Source organism: Pogoniulus pusillus, chromosome Z (assembly GCF_015220805.1).
Source record: "Pogoniulus pusillus isolate bPogPus1 chromosome Z, bPogPus1.pri, whole genome shotgun sequence".
NCBI lineage: Eukaryota > Metazoa > Chordata > Aves > Piciformes > Lybiidae > Pogoniulus > Pogoniulus pusillus.
The window spans coordinates 96,302,642-96,321,348 of NC_087309.1; the positions used below are offsets into that span (position 1 = coordinate 96,302,642).

Genomic DNA, 18,707 nt, shown 5'->3' on the forward strand with positions numbered 1-18,707 from the left:
CACAGAATAAACTATTATACAATTTTCAAGAGATGACACTTCTCTTTTAAAGGGCTCTGAGTGAAAAGCTTCGCCTAACCATAATATTAGGAATTTTCAAGAACTCTACTGCTAACCCAAAGCACAATATAAACATTCAGTTAATACCTACTTCTCAAAGGTTTACCAATCCAGTGAGAACTCCTAATCATATCTTCCATATGTGCTTTGTATTTTCTTAAGCAACAGCAAAGAAAAGCTATTTTCAGAAAAAGTTTCTTTTAAAAGGTAAGAATCTTGCTACAGGAAAAGATCAGTTTGTTTATAGTTGTACTTGTTTTGCAACCTTCTAGAGAGGTCCAGAAATTACACTGTTCTATCCTGCAATAATTATTTAAAAGCAAAAAAAGAAGGAAAAAACACATTCCAGCCTTGGAACCAGCAATAATCTTTTTTCCACACACATCACTTAAAATTTTAAGGATTAAAGTCTTAACAGCTGAATGATTCGTGAATCAGTGACTTAAAGATTACAGAGTTAAAGCAACAATGACTACCTCATAACTTGCTATCTTTAACACAAAGAGAAAGAAAATTTGACTTATTTCCAGAAGTAGCTCAAGCAGAAATTCCTTTGTTGGTATCTGGTGAGTGGTTAAGCATCCTGCAAAGGACATGGCTTTGGGCAATGGAGAAAATTTATCAAAAGGAAAAGGAAGAAGAGTATCAAAAGTGACAAAATGTCAGAAGAAAGGGAATATCTGAATAGGGAACAGGAGTTTCAGGTGAAGTACAGGGTCATATAAGGTAAGTGGTAAATCTAATGCTAAATGAAGAAGCAAGTATGAAAGGAACAGTACATGTATTCTAAATGACTATTCCTGAAGAACTAACTGATCCCACAATATCCGTTTGCATACTAATATACCTACAGAAACATACAAATATCACTGGGCAGGGCAAAACTCATAAATCCCAGTTCTTAAGAGTCTCAGTCCTTAGAAGAGCTCTCCAACTTGACTATCTGACCAGCCAGAAGAGACCACAATGAGGGAAAAAAAAAAAAAAAAAAAAAAAAAAAAGCCTGATTAATAGTAAAGTCCTGGAATTCTATCTGTTTTAGCAGAACAAACGTAATTTACATATAAACCACATACGCTAAAACGCACTAAAATTTCAACTATTTCCTTACACATGTAAGTCTTGAAGTTGCCCTAAGTATCATAAAGAGGAGCATACTTGTATAGTTTTGTCCATGAGGGAAATAAATTCAACACAAAGAAAAGTTTAGGTCAAAACAGTAGCTATAAAACTCATTTACTTCTAACATCAGAAGGGATCCTGCAAGCTGCTGCATACGTGTAGACATTATAACTCATTCTCAAGAGAGAGAGAGACCCACACAATCCACTTTGCAGTAGAGTATATAGTTATAATTTATACACAAAACATCTGGCACAGGAGATGTCTTGCTGCCCAAGAAAACAGTATATCAACAATGCAAAAACAGTTTCAGGATATTGCAGGAGAGATCACCACAACTACACCTGCCAAGGTTAACTGCTCAAATTAGAACATAATTCAAGTAATCCCACTCAGAAAGGCTAAACTTTGAAGTACAACAGGTGCAAAACAGAGAGGAAATTGTGAAATGTCTCATTTAGGATAGCAAAGATTGAGCACAGGCCTAAGAACTGCTCTAAAAGCATAAAGGTTGTAAGCACCAGAAAGAAAAACTTCAAAAGGAAAAACACTGTTTACTATAAGCAACTGCAGCCTACCTAACTGTTACAGTCCTGGAACTGTGTACAACAAGAGAAGAGAAGAGAAAAAAAAAAAAAAAAATTATGCCAGCTGCTTTTAGCAGACCCCAAACTCTTCCAATCTGAAAACGAGTTTTAAAAGACTGACAGACAGGAAAGAAAACTACACTAAAAAAACTCACAAGTTTACCTAGTAAATGTATTTTTGCCTTGCAATGACAACTCAAACACCAGTATTGATTTACACCGCGATTATTTCCATCTGTTTACTGCATACCTTTTCATATCACTAATGTTGAGGACAAAGTAAGAATTTCACTACATAATCAGAGTTCTTTAAGCACTGGTAAATAAATTACATACTTCAGTACACTGGTCCTTTAGTGACTTCAAAGTAACATTAAATAACGATGTAAATGAACACTTCCAAGATTGAGTACTTAGAAACAAATACAATAAAAGCTGCCATTGAGCAGCATCTTTGGAAATGTAAATAGTTTGAAATAGTATCTGAGTTTACTAATAGTTACATGTATGATAAAAATAGTTTAAACAAAATCCACTGATCAGATTTAAAAGTTATTTTGCTCTGTATCATCAAGTAATCAGTGTTTTAAAAACAATAACCACTATCTTGCAAACTATTTCTGAAAGGGCTTTAAAGTATTTTCAAACTGTTTGTTTTAAACATACAGAGTAAGTTCAAAATATTTTACAAGAAAATTAATTTAAATCTGGTATAACATATATATGATAGTCTTCAAAACTGCACCCAGTGTTGCTTTTCAAACCACAACTTGGACATTTTCAAATCTGTAACAACTTCTAAAATATGTATTTTTCCAAGCAAGGACAATGATATAAGTATTTCTCAGGAGTTTATTATACACAGTTATAATGTTTTTAGATTCTTTACCTACAGTCGTGTACTTCTGTTTCCATTGTTTAACTTTCACTTTATGCAACCAGTAATTCACTCTAATACATTATACAAAACATTCTAACCTACTGCAGCTATAAGAAATCAATGCAAATCCTAAAATATCTGTAACGTCAAAAACTAAAGAGAATTTAATCTTGAAATACTGTGATTATGAACACAGTCATTTACTAAGAAGTTAAAAGTATACAGAAGCAAAAATTAAACTGAGTAGTTCTAATTAAAAATCAAAACAATGACATAAGAACAAAACATCCAAATTTACCACGTTTATTATTGAGGGAAACATTTTACACATCATTGCAAATAAAATGTGTACCAAAAGAGATGTGCAAATACCAGCAATTACAGATAAAAAACAGTTTGTTGCAGGAATATGAGTGTTTAAATACAAGCACTCTGCAACATTTCTGGAGCTTCCCCTTAGTCACCTGATGTCAGATGCACATAAAATCTGTCGTTCCTATACTTGTTGCTGTGATGGTTTGGGTGTTGCCCGCCCCCCCACCACTTTGGAAATGACCCAGACTAGACTCAGCCGGCTCTGGAAATTTGAAGGAAGCTTTATATTTACAGCTTAGCTCAATATACAAGCAGATAGTTACAGTATATACAGTTATACACAGAAATATACAAGGTAAAAGGTAATACAGAAACACAACTCCCCTCCCAGAAACCTGAGTCCCCAGGAGGGGCTCCCAACCGCCCTTCCACCTCTCCCACCCCTCTCAACCTTACCCCAGTCCCAAGGAAGAATGAAGGTTCAGCCAGGGGGTTAGGAAGCAAAGTGGATTAGTCAGAGAGATGGCAGAGAGGCTAGAGAGAAGTGCAGCTCAGCCAATGCCCCAAGAAGAAGTGCCTTATCTATGTTTGGATTCTTGTTCTTATACCTCTCAGCAAGCCTATGAGTGAAGTAGACATCACCATTGTTTTTTCTTTCACAGCCTGTGATCTAATCTTTCCAGCAAAACATTCTAGCTAGCTTCAAACTAGCACAATTGCACAGAAAATGAATCTGCTATGTAGACTCAAAGCAGCAGTCAGTCATCTGAACTTTAGCAACAGTTTTTAGTCTTTTGAACAGTGACAGCACATAACACTGCTTTTATTCAATATGGCCAAAGTACATAACTACATCTCTCACTCACTGCTTTCATCTAACCATCTGAAAACATACAAGACTATGAGGAATTTCAATTAAGATCAACCCAACATATATGAAAGGAAAATTCTGATTTTTTTTATCCCAAGTTTTAAAAAAAAAACAAGAGCCTATAACACCAAATACAACTTACCAGTTTAATTGCCACATATTCATTTGTGTATAAGTTTTTTCCTTGAAAAAAAAGAATAAAAAGAAAGAATGTGAGACATTTGATTTTGTGCTCCAGTAAAATTGCAAACGTCAAGAAAGTCTTTGGAATATTTTTGATCTAAGGTGATTTGTGTTTTGGTAGGTAAGAGTGGCTTTATTAGTCTGATAATATACCTTAAAGGGAACTCTGGTCTTGAGTAGTGCTAAGTAGTGGAAGTTTCACTGAGAGTTTCAGATATTTCACCAAGTTTGTATAATTTATATACATTAGAAAATCTTGAAAACTGGTAAATTAAATTGAAGTTGATATTCTACATTTTGGTATTTATTATATAAAACTATTTTTAAATTATTTTTAAATTGTCATATGATTTTGCAAAAATCAGACACTAATTAAAGTTAGAAATAACTAGGCCTCTTTTTTCCTCTACTCTGTAATTAACTAATCTTGAAGTTAGGACAAACAAGGCAATAATATTAGTGATTTAAATGTTTACACCCTTTAGGAAAACTCATCTGCTATTTTAGAAGTGATATTATAACTCAATAAGCATATTTCCACACGCATTACTTCAAACTGTATGCAATCGGCTGCCCAGGGAGGTTGTGGAGTCACCATCCCTGGAGGTGTTCAACAAAGAGGCATTTAGTGCCATGGCCTAATTGATTGGACAGGGCTGGATGATAGGTTGGACTGGATGATCTTGGAAGTCTCTTCCAACCTGGTTGATTCCATGATACGTGTAAAAGTAAAAAAGAGCAGACAAAGGAAAAAAATAGCAATTCCAATATGTCTCATTTTCTGTAGTCCATAAATGAGATCAGTGTGTTTTAATGACAAGACTATTTTTTCCTCTGCATTCAGGACTGAATTTCCCATGTTTATTTTGTATTTGTTAAAGAAATCAAACAGGGAAAAGTCAGTCCAAAACTTAAAGGTTACTTGTGAAGAGACCACTTATAGTCAAAGACTCAAATTACAGAGTCAACTAGGCTGGAAGAGACCTCCAAGATCATCCAGTCCAACCTATCCATCCAGTCCACCCTATCCAACCAAGATCACCCAGTTCAGCCCTGTTCAATCAACTAGACCATGGCACTAAATGCCTCATCCAGTCTTTTATTGAACACCTCCAGGGATAGCGACTCCACCACCTCCCTGGGCAGTCCATTCCAATGCCAATCACTCTCTCTGTGAAGCACTTCCTCCTAACATCCAGCCTATACCTTCCCTGGCACAACTTGAGACTGTGTCCACTTGTTCTGTTGCTGGTTGCCTGAGAGAAGAGACAGACCCCCACCTGGCTACAACCTCCCTTAAGGTAGCTGTAGACAGCAATGAGGTCGGTCCTGAGCCCTCTCTTCTCCACACTGAACAACCCCAGCTCCCTCAGCATCTCCTTACAGGGCTTGTGTTCCAGGCCTCTTGCCCTTCTCTGGACAGGCTCCACTACCTCAACATGTCTCTTGAATTGAGGAGCCCAGAACTGGACACAGCACTCAAGATGTGGCCTGACCAGTGCTGAGTACAGGGGAAGAATAACCTCCCTTGTCCTACTGGCCACACTGTTCCTGATACAGGCCAGGATGCCATTGGCTCTCTTGGCCATATGGGTACACACTGCTGGCTCACCTTCAGCCTACTAGCCACCAGTACCCCCAGGTCCCTTTCTGCCTCGCTGCTCTCCAGACAGTCTGTCCCAAGTTTGTAGCACTGCTTGGGGTTGTTGTGGCTGATGTGTAGGACCCTGTACTTGGCCTTGTTTAATCTCATCCCACTGGCCTCTGCCCACCCATCCAGCCTGGCAAGGTTCCTCTGCAGAGCTCTCCTACCCTCCAACAGATCCACACCTGCTCCTAGCTTGGTGTCATCTGCAAACTTGCTGACGCTGGACTCAGTCCCCTGGTCCAGAACATCAGTAAAGACACTGAACAGGACAGGGCCCAGCACTGATCCCTGGGGGACACCACTAGTGACTGGCTGCCAACTGTATGTTGCCCCATTCACCAACACTCTCTGGGCCCAGCCCTCCAGCCAGTTCTTGACCCATATCAGAGTCTCTAGTCTCTCCTGACCCATATCTCAGCTCTAACCCTTGTTTTTAAAAATAGAATACACTTGCAAAGCCAAAAAAGAAGAGATCTGTTAAGGGATCAATTTTATAAAAAGGTACTAAAGGCCACACAGTAACAAATAGAACTGGCACAGGCAGCATGGCCGGATCCATGCACCGAAAGAACAGATAACTCCAAGATCTTTCCAGAGACTACAGCAGAAATTCAGGCATGTTTCATAATTATTTCTTGTTATGATCATTTGGGTTATATTTTTGACAAAAAACATACTTTGTTTCAAATTGCTCCTACACCTTTTCATTACACTGCAATCTAGAAGATATTGAAAGAATCTCTGGTAGAGGCTCTGGTCATTCAGTTTATTAGATATACAAATCAGTTACTGGAGTAGCTAACAAATTCAGTTACATTTACATGACTGGACTTTGGGTTCCAGTAACCAAATGCAGTAATGATAAGCTTATTCTGAAGAAAGAAAGGACATTATAAACTTCCCATGAGGTGACTTGGGACAATCATCTTAAACATATGGAAGACAGCAGACTTGGCACCACTTTGATCGAAATACCGAGCCGGAATTGCATAATAATGCATTAAATGCAACATAAACAAGCTTTCTTTGTTATCCATCATTTTACCTTGACTATAACTCAGAAAATCCATAGTCTTAACAGCTTAATATTAAAAACAATTTAGCCTTTTGCAAGTCATTAAGTCACTCACTTGCCAGATATTGCAAATTTACCATTTGATCTATAAGACAGTATCGAATTTTGGCCACTTTTCTCTTCCCTTGTGGAAGAACTGTAATGGCTACAGACTTGTAATTGAACTTTTATCTCCTGAAGCGCAACTTGACTGCTCTTAAATAATTTCCTTCCTCTTTCAAGTCTTTAGGATCTAACAGCATGACATATGCTCAAAATACATTCCAGTTTGCAGAATTACATAAAATTAACTGCTTGATGGAAGGATGTCAACTTTTAAATTACTCGTTACTGTACTAATATAAATGCAAAAATAACCAACATAAATCAGAATTTGCGATACCAAACTAACTTCCTGTTTTCAGTAACTTATCATTTAAATCATCTTATCCCACAAGTAACAATAAACAGGTTTTGAAATATCTTCTACAAATGCAAAAAAACCCAGAAGTTAAGAGGAGAAAGTCTGCACTTGTCCTGGTGTGGCTGTTGCAGGACAATACAATACCTTTCTTCTATTTCTTTCACTTGGTTGTTCAGCTTACGTAAGTACTGTCAGATTTAAGTCTTACCTATTTTAATATTCTATTGAGAATAAAATAGAAGATTTCACTGTGCATATGCTGCAAGCAAATGAGTTAATCGTATATTGATCTGAAAGAAAGAAACTGAGCACATCAAGATAATAGACAGGAAAAAATGTAAATTAATTTATTTACAGTTGCCTTCAATAGTAAATGCAACATTTAGTCCATGGGAGATTTAAAATAAAAGCTATCATTCAAAGACAGTTTAGGAAAGTTTAGGAAAAATTGAAAGCAGACTTTCAGCCTGACTCCTGAACTACAGTGGCACATACAAAACTGCAAAGGTCAAAATATATCAGTCTTGTTTAACTATTAACAGGAATAGCGAAATAATGAGAGTACCTCTTACTGAGACTGTGTTGAATTCAGTATCATCAGAGATCCAGCAATATTATCTTTCATCCCTCTATAGAGTTAATATGATAAGTCTGTTTACATCCTAGCTCAGACTAGATATGAAGCCCCCAGAAAACACTGTATCAAAAACGTTTTATGCACGTTATAAACATGCACATATATTTTATATTTTATGCAACCACTGTATTAAAAGCTGTCTGAAGTGTAAAGAGTAGTAGTTGTAAGAGGCAGATCAAGAGAAACACAATAGCTACATAGAATCATTCCAGTTGGAAAAGACCTTTAAAATGATAGAACTCAACTACTATCTAATTCTAACAAGTGTAGTGCTGAACCATGTCCCTTAGCAACATACCTACATGTCTTTTAAACATCACAGAATTCAAGGATTCAACCACCTAGGGAGGTGGGGAAAACCCTTTTGGTGAAGAATTCTGACATCCAAACTCAATCTCCCCTAGTGCAACTTGAAGTCATTTTCTCTCATGCTATCATTTGTTACTAGTGAGGGGAGACTATCATCTGCCTAGCTACTCTACAACCTCCTTTCAGGTAGCTGTTGAGAGCTAGGTCTCTCTCAGGCCCCTCTTCTAAAGACTAAACAACTCTTGTTTCCTCAGACACTCTTTGTAAGACTTATTCTCCAGACCCCTTACTGCCCTCCTCTGGACTCACTCCAGGACTTCACTATCTTTCTTACAGTGAGAGGGCCAAAACTGAATACAGTATTGAGGGCATGGCCTCAACAGTGCTGAGCACATCACTTCTGTAGTTCCTGATGCAGGTCTACATGCTCATGTTCAGTTGGCTGTTGACCAGCAGATCGATACTCCATCCAGCTTGATGTCATCTGCCAGCTTATTGAGGGTGCAATCACAGCTCATTCTAATATTAAAGCACGCTTTTGAACCGACCTCTCTTTAAACCCTGAAACAGTGCTCTAACTCAAGACTTCCACAAATGCTGAAATTCATGCCATGAAGTGACCAATTACATTTAACATGTACAGAATTCCCAGATCTTGAAAACCGTGGCTAATCATACTGCCATCATGGAAGTTTAACTCCCCAAAGCTAAATTTATCTTCTTCCAAAAGTGCACCCCATCATTTCAAGTCTGTTTTAATAAATGGCAGTATTTCCAGCTTTACTGGCCAAATTATTGAAAATTTGACACATTCTTCTCGATTTGTCCTTTCTTCACCATTTCATTTTCATCAATCTGTTCAGCAGGGAACTAAGTGACTGAATTACCCACCTCACAGATTCTCTCTACAGATGGATTCTGACTGCCCTTGTCTAACAGCAGCTCACTGTTTAGCCTCACTACACTACTGCTAATGGAAAGGACACAAAGGAATCCAAAAGCTTGCTGCTATTAAAAATATTGTAGTGCCTACTACACTTACCAAGAGAACTGTAAGATCACAGCTCTCTAAGGTGGACCTACAGCAGGATAATGCATTTCATGTCCACCTGAATAAATTGATTCAGTAAGTCATTAAAAGGTAGATAAATACAATAACCAAGAAATCATTTCAGCATCTTGGAGGACTGAACTACATAGAACCCTGAAACATTTTTAATCCCAGAAAGCCTCCTGCTACAGAGATTAATACATGATAGAGCCTGTCCTGGCCAAGGTCAAACCACAAAAGATGGGCAAGACAAATTTAGACTATCTGAAGCCTGAAGGTAGTTTAAAGAGCTGTCCACATTGACATTTTCACACCTGGAATGCATGCAATAACCTTTAGTAATGTAAGCTGAAATAAAGAAACAAGGGTCTTACCTAACCGTAGTTCTCCAAAATTACCGCATCCAATTTTTTTGCCAACTCGGAAGTTAGGGCCAACCATTAACACTCCAGAGCTTGAAGAACCAGTTCCACGTGGATTATGGCCTGACCTCCCACTAGGCCTTGTGATTCTTTCATCTGGCTTGTCCTTGTCTTTCTTTTTATTATCCATGTCAGGTTTACAATACTTCGCTCAGATTCCTTGCTCTTTTTAAAAATCAGTATAAGCAAATTGCAACTGGACAGAGTGAGAATGGAAGCATCACCACTGAAGTGCCCAGTTAGTTACTGTCAGTAAGCAGTCAACAGCAGCATATTCATCCCATTCGCAAAGCCTTGGTAGTGTCTGTAGCAAAAACAGATCTCCAGAACACAGAGCACCAGCAATATCCGGCAGTATTTTCAGAAATTCTGTTAAAAACAAACAAACAAAACAAACAACCAGAGTTCTTCAACACACTAAGATTTTTGTACAGAATTACCTTTCACTTCATCCAGTCATATAGTTAAGTGATAACTAACTATATTTGCTTTACAGATGCTGTAAGGTTAAAGCCTCTGATTCTAGCTCATAATGGCAAGAGAGACTAATGTGCCTGAAGTGACCTGAAAATAGAAACTAAAATATGTCAAGGCTTAATGCAACAGATATCTTCCAAAAAACCCAAACCCTATAAAACTACATCCTAAGTAAGCAAACACTTAAAATCAACATTTAGACATGTTACATCCTATGTCAATTTCACAAAATATTTTTATTTCTGAGGGTCTCTTTCCACCAAGTCATATCTGCTGATGCAAGAAAATGCTCAAGATGCACAGTTATTGAATTTATCAAAAGATACAAACTTAAAATTATTTCCTTTCCTTGTCTGAAATTATAATTTGAGACACAATTTATGAACCATTTCAGTTCTTTCAATGACTTTCAGATCCTGAAAATAAAATATATTTACCTATTCTCTCCTGTCCCATTCAATCATGTCATAAATTTGCTTCCCCACTCCTTGTCCACCATTTCTCATCACTGACACTCCAATGCAGATTTTATCAAAAAAAAAAAAGTTGACTTGATACTGTAATAAAGAATTCTGAGAAAGTTTGACCTGGATGTGGGGTTTGAGTGCATCCTCAAGCAAGTCCACTGCCAATACGAAACTCGGGACAGGGTGGCAGGGCTGAAGGTTGTGCTGCCACCCAGCAACATCTGGACAGGATGGAGATCTGAGTGAAGGCAAACCTTATGAAGTTCAGCAAAGACATGTGTGGAGTCCTGCATCTGAGGAGGAATAACAGCAGGCACCAGCCCAGACTAGGGTTTGTCCTGTGGAAAGCAGCTCCATGGAATCCTAGTGGACAGTAAATTGTCCACAGGACAACAACATGCCCTTCTGACAAAGAGGGCCACATGCTGGGGTGCATTAAAAAAAGTGTGTCCAGCAGGTCTAGGGAGGTTCTCCTTCCCCTTTACTCTGCCCTGGTGAGACCACACCTAGAACACTGTGTCCACTTTTGAGCTCCCCAATTCAAAACAGAGAGGGATCTGCTGGATAGAGTCCAATAGATGATGACTGCAGTGCTTGAGCATCTCTCCCATGAGAACAGTGGCTGTTCAGTTTTCAGAATAGAGGGCTGAGAGGGGAGCTTATCAGCATCTATAAATATATCTGAGGGGTGGGGGTCAAGACAAAGGTGACAGTCTCTTTTCTCTTCCACAAAGGAAAAAAAGACAAGCTATTGTCATAGGTAGCTCCCTTCTGAAGGGAACACAAGACCTGATTTGCAGAATAGACACACTTCTTATGGACATCTGCTGCATTCTTGGGGCCCAGGTTAAAGACGTGACAAGAAAACTTCGTATCCTGGCACGGCCCTCAGATTGTTATCTCTTTGCTGTAATGGGTTGGGATCTGCATGTGCTTAGTATTAAAGCACCATGCATCAGAAGCAGAGAGTAACAAAATCAGTAATATATGGACAAAGGGCAGCAGAAACTCAGTAGCAGGGCAATGATGATCTCCAAGGTATCTAATAAAGTACTTGTGAGCACAAGGACATCCATCATTACCAGAAAAGCTTCCAATATCACACTATTTCAACTAAAACAGTAATATACAGTTCAGGAGAAGCCAAACTGCAAGCTCATGGACAGATTATTTGTTGTTTATGCAAAGCATGTTAGCTGCTCTGTCTGCACATAGGTCCTGGAGAAGCTGAGTAGTTAACAAGAAACTGAAGCTCTACCAGTAAGAAATTACACTGCATAATATATTTTTTAAACTGATCTACAAGCATAGGAAGATCTTTAATTTGGAAAGTCCAAATCAACCAAGTCCATCCCTTAATAGTACTGTTATCAGAGACCTGAAATACACTTAGAATCTGCATTTTCAAAATATATTATCTACACACTTAAATACCATTTTCCACAATTTAGTACTTTATGTACCAGTTTGTTAGGCACTAATGGCAACAGACTCTCTCAAGTGAGTTTATAACAACACTAGTTTAAGATTATTCAACACTCACGCAGCCTCAGACACTGCAAATCTCTTGTTGTGTAACACTGTGCATTTAAATATCAAATTGGATGTTCTTTTAAGCAATTCACAAGTAAATGTATCAACTGAAACAGTCGATTTGGAACAGAATACTGTCGAAGATACTGTTGCCAGAAATTTTTAGTTCCACTCCTAACTCTGAAGCTGAAGTTGCAGCAGTTAGGTTTTAATTAGTTTTAAAATCTGAGCTAATTTGAGAAAATTTATTTGCTCTTTTAAAAAATCTTTTGCAAGGTCCCCACACAGATGCTTTTTCATCATTCCTCCCCAAAAGGATACAGGAAAGAAAGCAAGATGAAAAACCTGATGTGTCAAGATCAAGACAGGAAGATCACTCACTAATGATGGTCACAGGAGAAACAGATTTGACTTGGGCAAGATTATTATTGCAAATTAAAATAGAGCAAATTGTGAGAAACAAAGACAAAGCTAAAAAAACTTTTCCTGTACACCCTTTCTTCCCAAGTGTAACTTCACTCCTTAACTTCCCATTCCTTTACCTCCTTCCCTCTCCCAAGCAGCAAAGGAGGACAGGGAATGGGGGCAGGTTTACCCAGTGCATTAACAAAAGTAAATTTGTGAAACTGCAGACTACAGGTGAGCAAACTGCTTCTTCAAAGCAGAAAGTGATTCCAGGAGAAGAGCTGACCATAGACTTTTCTAAGAAAGCACTACTTCTGAAACTTTATGTCTGCACACAGACTAACAAGCTGTTTTTCAGATCTAATTTTTAAACCTGCACTAACAGAAAAGATAAGTGATAAAGATGAGTTTAAGTTTCAGTATTTACCAGGTGGATTAGTTTTGCAAATGATTTTACTATTTTGAAAGCAAAACACAGAAGGAAAATAATTTAATAAAATCCAACAAAGTACTCTGGAGCAAATAGTGAAAAAAAAAACAATTACTTAATTCACAGTCACAGAATTAGTTTTATAATTAATTAATAATGAATAAACTGAAATTAGCACCTTTTATCAGATTACTGATAAACAAATATCAGAAGCCTCATATATTTTCCACACACAGCATATCAGAAGGTAGAGACACACAAACATTCCTGTCAGTTTCTCAAGGACAAAAGTGTTCTCTTTATTTCCTTATAAAATACATTTGCAGCTAATTTGAAAAAAAGAGAAGACTTAGACTTTCTTCATAGCAAAGCTCCTGTACAGCATATTATGATGCATTTATCTTAGAAATACAGAAGGTATTCATGAATTTGTCTATTTATATGCACATACCTATGACAGTGTTATACTCTGAAGGCACTATCTTTTCTTCACCATGATGCCAACATTCTAGAGGAAAACACTAAAAGACAAAGACAAATATGAGTATTTGCAATTATTTGAGCATGCAAAAAGTTTTGACGCAGAATGCTTGTAAATTACAAGTTACAGGAATTGCATTAATTTTCCTTAAAGGTTAAGGAAGGTACAGCTTATTTTTTTCAATGGCTTAGCAGAATTTGTAGGGCTCTGAAGTCAGACACCACTTAAAAGAGTGCATCGTCTCAACTCAAAAAATAATACACACAGTGTGAGCATTCTAAATGATCTGCACAAACCCCTTCTGGTTACGTGCTAGTTAGAGGCTATTCTCCTCACATGCAATCTGTCTGGAAAATGTTCCATCCTTATTTCACAGCTTCACTTTCCCTTTAATTTTCTTTTTTCATCTCTGCCTATATAAATGAGCACACTTAACCCATGCTTCAACCAGACATTGGAGAATATTGTTAGGGTTTAAATAAGCATACTTGTTTAAAAAATGTGATTAAGTATCAGTATAATGGCAAACACACCACCAAATACAAGTTAACCAAGCAATGTTATGGAATTAACTATTTATGTTGAAGTTTATGAAAAAGGTCAAAATGGTTGTCACATAGCAGTAAAAGTAATCAAATCATTAAGTCGAAATCAGACCTACAATGCATGTAGACCTTAAATGAAGCAGATAGAATAACTGAGATGCAAAATTAACATTATCTAATAGAGGGTTTATTTATTTGATGAAATTTATTTGGATGAGGCCTTGAGTGACCTGTTCTAGTGGGATATGTCCCTGCCTATGGCAGGGAGTTGGAAATGGGTGATACTTGGGGTCCCTTCCAACCTAAGCCATTCTATGATTCCACAATTTAATAGACATTCCCAAGAACTGCAGAGTGAATGCCAGAAATTCAAGAAGAGATGTGACAAATGCAACTGAGAAGTGTGAAGACAATAGCTAAATAATAGTTTCAACTGGCTGACAGCAGTCACGTGCCTAATGTCTGTGGAAATGGTATCTTAAGCTCAGTTTTAGAACTGATTGCAAAAGACAGCCAGACTACTGATCTGCATCAACACAAAACTTAATCACAGAACACGCAGCCATATTAAGCAAATAAACAAACACTTAGCCTTAAGACTACAGATTCTGCTCAATGAAATGAACATGATGTAATTCACCTACAGGTATAGTCATTTCCAGAATTCAGTGCACTTGATCTCACAATTTCAGTCATGTTCTTTCTGCATTATAATAGGTGATAGTTCTTTAACAAATCCAAAACAAGGACTGAAGGGATCATTCCCTAAAGATCTCTATGCCCTGAAGATTGGTTAAGCAGTTTTCCATATTTGAATAGCATAGACAAGCCATTATCACAATATCACAGTATCACAGTATTATTAGGATTGGAAGAGACCTCACAGATCATCAAATCCTACCCTTTACCACAGAGCTCAAGGCTAGATCATGGCACCAAGTGCCACGTCCATTCCAGTGTCCAATGACTCTCTCAGTGAAGAACTTTCTCCTCACCTTGAGCCTAAATCTCCCCTGGCGTAGCTTGAGGCTGTGTCCTCTCATTCTGGTGCTGGCCACCTGAGAGAAGAGAGCAACCTCCTCCTGGCCACAACCACCCCTCAGGTAGTTGTAGACAGGATTAAGGTCACCCCTGAGCCTCCTCTTCTCCAGGCTAAACAATCCCAGCTCCCTCAGCTTCTCCTCATAGGGCTTGTGCTCAAGGCCTCTCAACAGCCTCGTCGCCCTTCTCTGGACACACTCAGGCATTTCGATGTCCCTCCTAAACTGGGGGGCCCAGAACTGAACACAGTACTCAAGGTGTGGTCTAACCAGTGCAGAGTACAGGGGCAGAATGACCTCCCTGCTCCTGCTGACCACACCATTCCTGATGCAGGCCAGGATGCCACTGGCTCTCTTGGCCACCTGGGCACACTGCTGGCTCATGTTCAGGTGGGTTTCAATCAGCACCCCCAGATCCCTCTCTGTTTGGCTGCTCTCCAGCCACTCCGACCCCAGCCTGTATCTCTGCATGGGGTTGTTGTGGCCAAAGTGCAGCACCCTGCACTTGGAGCTATTGAACCCCATCCCATTGGACTCTGCCCATCTGTCCAGGCGGTCAAGGTCCCGCTGCAGAGTCCTTCTGCCCTCCAACCCAGTCACATCTGCCCCCAGCTTGGTGTCATCTGCAAACTTGCTGATGACTGACTCTATGCCCTCATCCAGATCATCTATGAAGATGTTGAAGAGGATGGGGCCCAGCACTGATCCCTGAGGGACACCTCTAGTGACAGCCACCAGCTGGATGTGGCACCATTCACCACCACTCCCTGGGCTCGGCCCTCCAGCCAGTTCCTAACCCAGCACAGAGTGTTGCCATCCAAGCCACGGGCTGACAGCTTAGCCAGCAGTTTGCTGTGGGGGACAGTGTCAAAGGCCTTGCTGAAGTCCAGATAGACCACATCCACAGGCCTCCCCACATCCACCAAGCAGGTCACCTGATCATAGAAGGAGATCAGGTTGCAAAGGCAGGATCTGCCCTTCCTAAACCCATGCTGGCTGGACCTGAGCCCTTTGCCATCCCTCAGGTGCGCAGTTATCACCCCCAAGATAACCTGCTCCATCAGTTTCCCTGGCACTGAGGTCAGGCTGATGGGTCTGTAGTTCCCAGGCTCTTCCATCTGAACCTTCTTGTGGATGGGGATCACGTTGGCCATTTTCCAGTCTCCTAGGACCTCTCAGGTTATTTCCCTGAAGGGACATTTTCACACCACAGAATATGTTCTCCAGGACACAATCAGTGATGCTTTGTACGCAAAGCTTGCTTGCTTTATTGACAAGAAGATTACAACTCAGAAAATCCAGCCTGTTTGAAACATTTATTTTGTGCTCCCTCTGCTGTGTAAAATTCTCCACAGAGAAAACTCATTCGAGTTTTAATGGAACTAGACAAGTTCCCTAAACAAAAACGATACTCAACTTACCATTACACTCAAATTATTTTTATTTAAATTCATGTGGCACAGTTGTATAATTCTGAAGAACTCAGAAGACTGAAAACTTCCTAAGAATACATACAGAATTAGATATATAGAAAATAAAATCAAGCAAATATCTCACTTCTGGATGAATTCAATAAAGAAAAAAATCAGGGATTTTTATTGGGTTTGTTTGGTTGTTGTTTTTTTCCTTCTAATGGATGGATTATGATCTCTGAGTAAATTAAAGAAAACTGTTTAAAGGCATTGAAAAAAAATATTGCAACAGTGTATGTATCATAAATAAATGGGTAACTTAGGAAATATATTCAGGCTCTATTCTTTCTTCTGCTTCATTACATACAGAGTACACTCAACAGCTTTACTGCTACTGTTCCAAGTGCACATATCATCCAAAAGAACACATTATAAATTAAGTAAGCATATGCTGCTACAGAAAACCTGTGAAGCAAAACAATCTTCACCTAAATCTACACTGAAGAAAGTTTTCTTTAAATCCTACTAATCTTTTCCTTCTTGATTCAGTATTCAAGAAACAACAGAGCACTGCAACACCAGCTATAAGAAAAAAAAACATAATTACAGAAGATCACATAAATTTGATCACATCTTCTAATCATATTACTATTAAAGGACTTCTTTTTCAAGTGCCCAGGAAACAACTGCCAGTTCTTTTTGTTGCACCATTACCATATATCAGACACATTCTCAAGCACAACTTCTTTCGCATCTACCAAAGAAAATAAGACCTCAAAGCCCCATTTAGGCTGGCAACATTACCACTGAGTTTTATTACAACACAAGTATATCTAACTTCTTGCACTGCAAGGAACATCACACTCAAAGTTTGCTTTATTTAGTCAATGTCAAATTATTGCCAGAAATTTGCAGGCTACCAAAATAAAAATTCTAATACAAGGATTAGCACACAAGGAGCAGCGACAAATAGAAAACAATTTAGGCATCACTAGATTACAAAGGTATATATAAAGCATCTCTCCATTTCAGCTGAAAATGTTCCAATTAACTCTACCAAAGACTACACACCACATGTGTATCCTACTATACAGCAATAACAACCTCCTGGGAACCTACCTAAGGCAGAGCAAACGACAAACTCATGTAACGGTATTCAAGCATCTCCCAAATGACTGTGCCTGCATCAACAGTACTAGTGTAACTGTACTCAAGTTTACATATTTCAAAGTCTTTGTCATAACAATGTTCAAATTCAAAGGTGCAAGTCACCTTAAAAACTAAAACTTACTGGCTACTTCCTTTCTTATGTTTCAGATTTACTCTAAAATAAACCTATTAAAATAACTTTATATCTCCTAAATAAATATTGCTTGTGTGAGAAAAAAGGATATATTTTGTGTCGAGATAGGTAAATGTATCATTGTAGGGGGAGCAGATGGCAGAAGTGCCTCATCCAATGAGTTTCTGTTGTTAGTGCTGAGAATGTAAACAACAAAGGGAGCGTGCGCACCACCTGGAGGTTACTCAGGGGACAGGGCAGGAAGACCTCTGACTTCATCTGTCGATCACCGAAAAAGGGACAGAAAGACCCCGGGAGTCACATCACGCAGGCACACAAATGCTCCACCTCTTCCAAGAACTGCTTTGCATAGTTCCGGGAATTGTAATGCATAATTCATAGAACTCATTGCTTATGTAGAACTTAGTCATATAAAAGGTCAAGTGTATGCCAACAAATGGTTACAAGTTGGTGGGCGCAGACTCCCCTCACATCCAGCACTGTTTGTTTATTATCTCACAAAATAAAACTTAAGACTTTTTTTTGCACGTTGGTGTGGACAGCTCATTCATAGTAAAATTGGCTTATTAATTACATCTGGAAGTGACACTGCCAAATGAAACAAACAACCATAACTGCTCCCCTAGGTATCATACTCATACCCATTTTCTTTCAGAGTTTAATTACAAGATCTTGTATCACTGCTAGTGTCAGTATATTAGCATTTTTATCTAATTTTAGAAAAAAGCATACTACAGCAGAAGAGGTAGGGAGGAAAATAAAAGATTCCACAAAACAAAAAGATAGTAAAGAAAAATCTCTGGTTTTAGCACAAGGGTCCTACATTTTTATACATCTTCTCCTCTCCTTATCTGTCATGCTTCTCTGTTAATGTACTTCTACTTCCAAGGCATCATGGACTTTGGCACTGATATTAATCTAGCAGCAAAGCTTCTTCTCATACCTTATAGAGGAGTCTACAGAGTTTCTAGAGTTCTGCTATAGTGCCATGGAAGGCCAAAATAGGCCTAAACATGTCTTGGCTTGCCCAGACATGTTTTCTGCTCTCCAT

General features: G+C 38.6%; 1 protein-coding gene across 3 annotated transcripts in view; it reads right to left on the bottom strand.

The window, feature by feature from the left end:
* The window catches only part of CSNK1G3 (casein kinase 1 gamma 3), an 80,526-nt gene that overhangs the window by 39,590 nt on the left and 22,229 nt on the right, over nucleotides 1-18,707 (bottom strand). For all 3 annotated transcript variants that reach the window (XM_064176638.1, XM_064176637.1, XM_064176639.1), the window contains exons 2-4: nucleotides 13,327-13,396; nucleotides 9,516-9,932; nucleotides 3,978-4,018 (exon numbers count right to left, since the gene is read on the bottom strand). In XM_064176638.1, coding sequence (XP_064032708.1) covers nucleotides 3,978-4,018; nucleotides 9,516-9,693 — 219 coding nt within the window. In that variant the 5' untranslated portion in view covers nucleotides 9,694-9,932; nucleotides 13,327-13,396. The remainder of the gene's footprint in view (nucleotides 1-3,977; nucleotides 4,019-9,515; nucleotides 9,933-13,326; nucleotides 13,397-18,707) is intronic.